The sequence below is a fragment of the Etheostoma cragini genome, chromosome 1, assembly GCF_013103735.1.
Source record: "Etheostoma cragini isolate CJK2018 chromosome 1, CSU_Ecrag_1.0, whole genome shotgun sequence".
Classification (NCBI taxonomy): Eukaryota; Metazoa; Chordata; class Actinopteri; order Perciformes; family Percidae; genus Etheostoma; species Etheostoma cragini.
In genome coordinates, this window is record NC_048407.1 from 32,220,958 (window position 1) to 32,223,534 (window position 2,577).

At 35.9% G+C, this 2,577-nt stretch overlaps 1 protein-coding gene across 1 annotated transcript in view; it reads right to left on the minus strand.

The window, feature by feature from the left end:
• LOC117941723 (high choriolytic enzyme 1-like) overlaps positions 1-1,468 on the minus strand; it is a 5,027-nt gene extending 3,559 nt beyond the window's left edge. The window contains exons 1-2 of the mRNA XM_034866759.1: positions 1,398-1,468; positions 146-176 (exon numbers count right to left, since the gene is read on the minus strand). Of these exons, the coding sequence (XP_034722650.1) occupies positions 146-176; positions 1,398-1,451 (85 nt within the window). The 5' untranslated portion in view covers positions 1,452-1,468. The remainder of the gene's footprint in view (positions 1-145; positions 177-1,397) is intronic.
• Positions 1,469-2,577: the final 1,109 nt, after the last annotated feature.

The following is a 2,577-nucleotide window of genomic DNA, read 5'->3' on the forward strand; positions in this document are numbered from 1 at the left end:
CTCTTCTGGAAGCAAACAGAGAAAAACAGATGACATCAGAAACAATGAGCAGTGGTTTAACTTCATTATTTACACGTCAGATGTGAATCGAGAGGAAGAGAAAAGACACAATTAGAGCTCAATGTTTGAGGAATAATATAATCACTCAACTCACTTATTGGATTTCCTGTTGCTCCCTGCAACACAATGCACAACATTGCACATTAACAAAAACTTTTACATAATAATTTGGTTTCTGTCAAGTGAAAACCATCCTTGTGAAAAAGTGCTGTTTAAAATTTTTTTTAATTAAATCAGGGTTGTCTAACTCAACTTCACTAAGGGCCACACTTGGAAATAAGAGTCACATCAGGGGCCAGACATGTATAGTTTATTTACACGCTTTTATTTAATCAAAGTCAAACATATTTTACTGTATTTTGCATGTCTCATTTAGCTTTCTCACTCAGTAATGTTGACATAAAGCCCTAAAAAAGATCCTTAACCATGATAGGGTTTTGCAAAACAATGATGACATTTCACAGCATCCTGTTTCCCAGCCTCAATATGAAAACTCTCTCTCTTCCTGAGTCTCAAGGTCAGCAAATCTGCCAAATTCTGATTTGAGTATTGCATAATTAAGTTTGAAAAGTGATTCCCATCTTTTTTGTGTTTGGTGGACCAAAAATCTACTGTGAACATAAATTGATTTGTCGGCTGGATCAAAGTCAACGTCAAAGTATCTTAATTAGTCTCCCTAAGGAGGAATGGGTTTTGGACACACTGGGAAATAACAATGCTGCAAGAGTCACACAAGAGGCACACTAAAAGCACAGGATTAAAACACTTAAAAGAGAAATGTACAGTAAACACATGGGCTACTCAATCAGCTGTGCAAATAAAAAATGACCATTTTCTATACCAGTAAAGCTGTCCTTCCTACATTCTTCTGTTCTCGCAAGTTTGGGGTCACTTATAAATTTCCATACCACTCCATTATGGACCGAATACCATCTGATCCGAGGAGGGGGGAGGGGGGGATCTTTAATGCAATATCTACATTGCCCATCATCAGCAACCAGTGAGCCAATGTCTCAAAGTCTCATTCTTTTCACTGATCTGATTTTATTTAATAAAAATAACTGAGAAAACATTGGAAAACCAATTTGCAGTTACGTAAGCACATTAAGTAATCTAAAAACTGCCCTGGTTAAAAAACACAATACAACTGATCTCAGCTGGTACTCTGTCTATAAGGGAGTGCAATGGGGATTTCTAAGTGACGTCAAAGTTTTGACCAGTAGTGTACGTAGGAATCAAAACTTAAGAGAGGCCGGGTATGGCCACATGAACTAAATCACTTGAAAATTGCACCAAACTCATAACACATGAGAATCTTTTTAAGGAGTCAGATTTACCGGGAGAAGGTTCGTCAGCGACAGGAAAAGGACGAGAAAGATCACTGGAGTCATGATGGTGGTCCTCTCACGTTAAACTGCAAATCTGAAAAAAACAAAAGTCAAAAGACTTTGGATGTTAAGGAATACATTTCAAAACAAGTGCTGAATGCGAAGAAGTAAGAAGATCCGTGTAGATTACCTGTGTTAGCTGGACTCTGATGCTGGATGGTGTTCAGCAGGTGTTCAGCTCCTCGCTCTTTATAGGCAACTATCACGGGGCGTGTCCGAGGATCCTCATTTATTTCTTATTGTCAGCTGTCAGTTAACTATTAGGCTTATTTAAGGCTGCTGAAGAAGAAGAAGAAGTAATCTTACAGGGAGTGTTCTGATTCTTTTACTTATGTAATAAGTAAAAAGTAAACATTGTGCTCTAACAATTGCCCCTATGGTTGTTTATATTAGATTATTATTATTATTATTTATAATAATAATTCAATAATAAGTAAATTACTGTTATTGACTCAAAACTCACCTGCTGTTTCTGTAATTTTTTTCATAACTGCTACTACTTTCATACTTTTCTGTTCCCTGTATCTGTCTTTTATTGTCTATAAAGCGACCTTGAGTGCTTAGAAAGGCACGGTTAAATAAAATGTATTATTATTATTATTAATGTTATCTCTGATGCGCTAATGTATTAACAGCATTCAACCCTCCCGTTTTCAAAGTTTCTGGATTCCAAATTTGGGTTACTTTCAACCAAATCGCCTTAAGGTAACTCATATAACGCTCTATGTGAGTAAAGTGACGGATCGGGATCAGTACTGTCATTGAATTCAGTTTTTTTTCATTTGATTTCCGAGCCTTTTAAAGATAAAAAAGGGGAAGAAAACAGTTGAAATGGTTTCAAAACCAAATCTTGAAAGCATTTTTGCCAAACTCTCGCTCTGATCTTAACTTTTAGTCAAAAATGATTCGCAATTTCAGCTTTTTAACTCAAAAGTAGGTATATTGTAAGATAAATGAGATTTATTGACTATGATTTCCAAAATAAGTGTAAAACAAGTGGTAATAAGTTGGTGTAAATGGTGTCTATAGTGGCAGTAGTAGGGGAATAAGTGTCAAATGTGGAAAAAAGCATTTAAGAAAGTTAAAACAGTGTTCATGTTCAGGGTTAACACATCAGGGTTACATATGG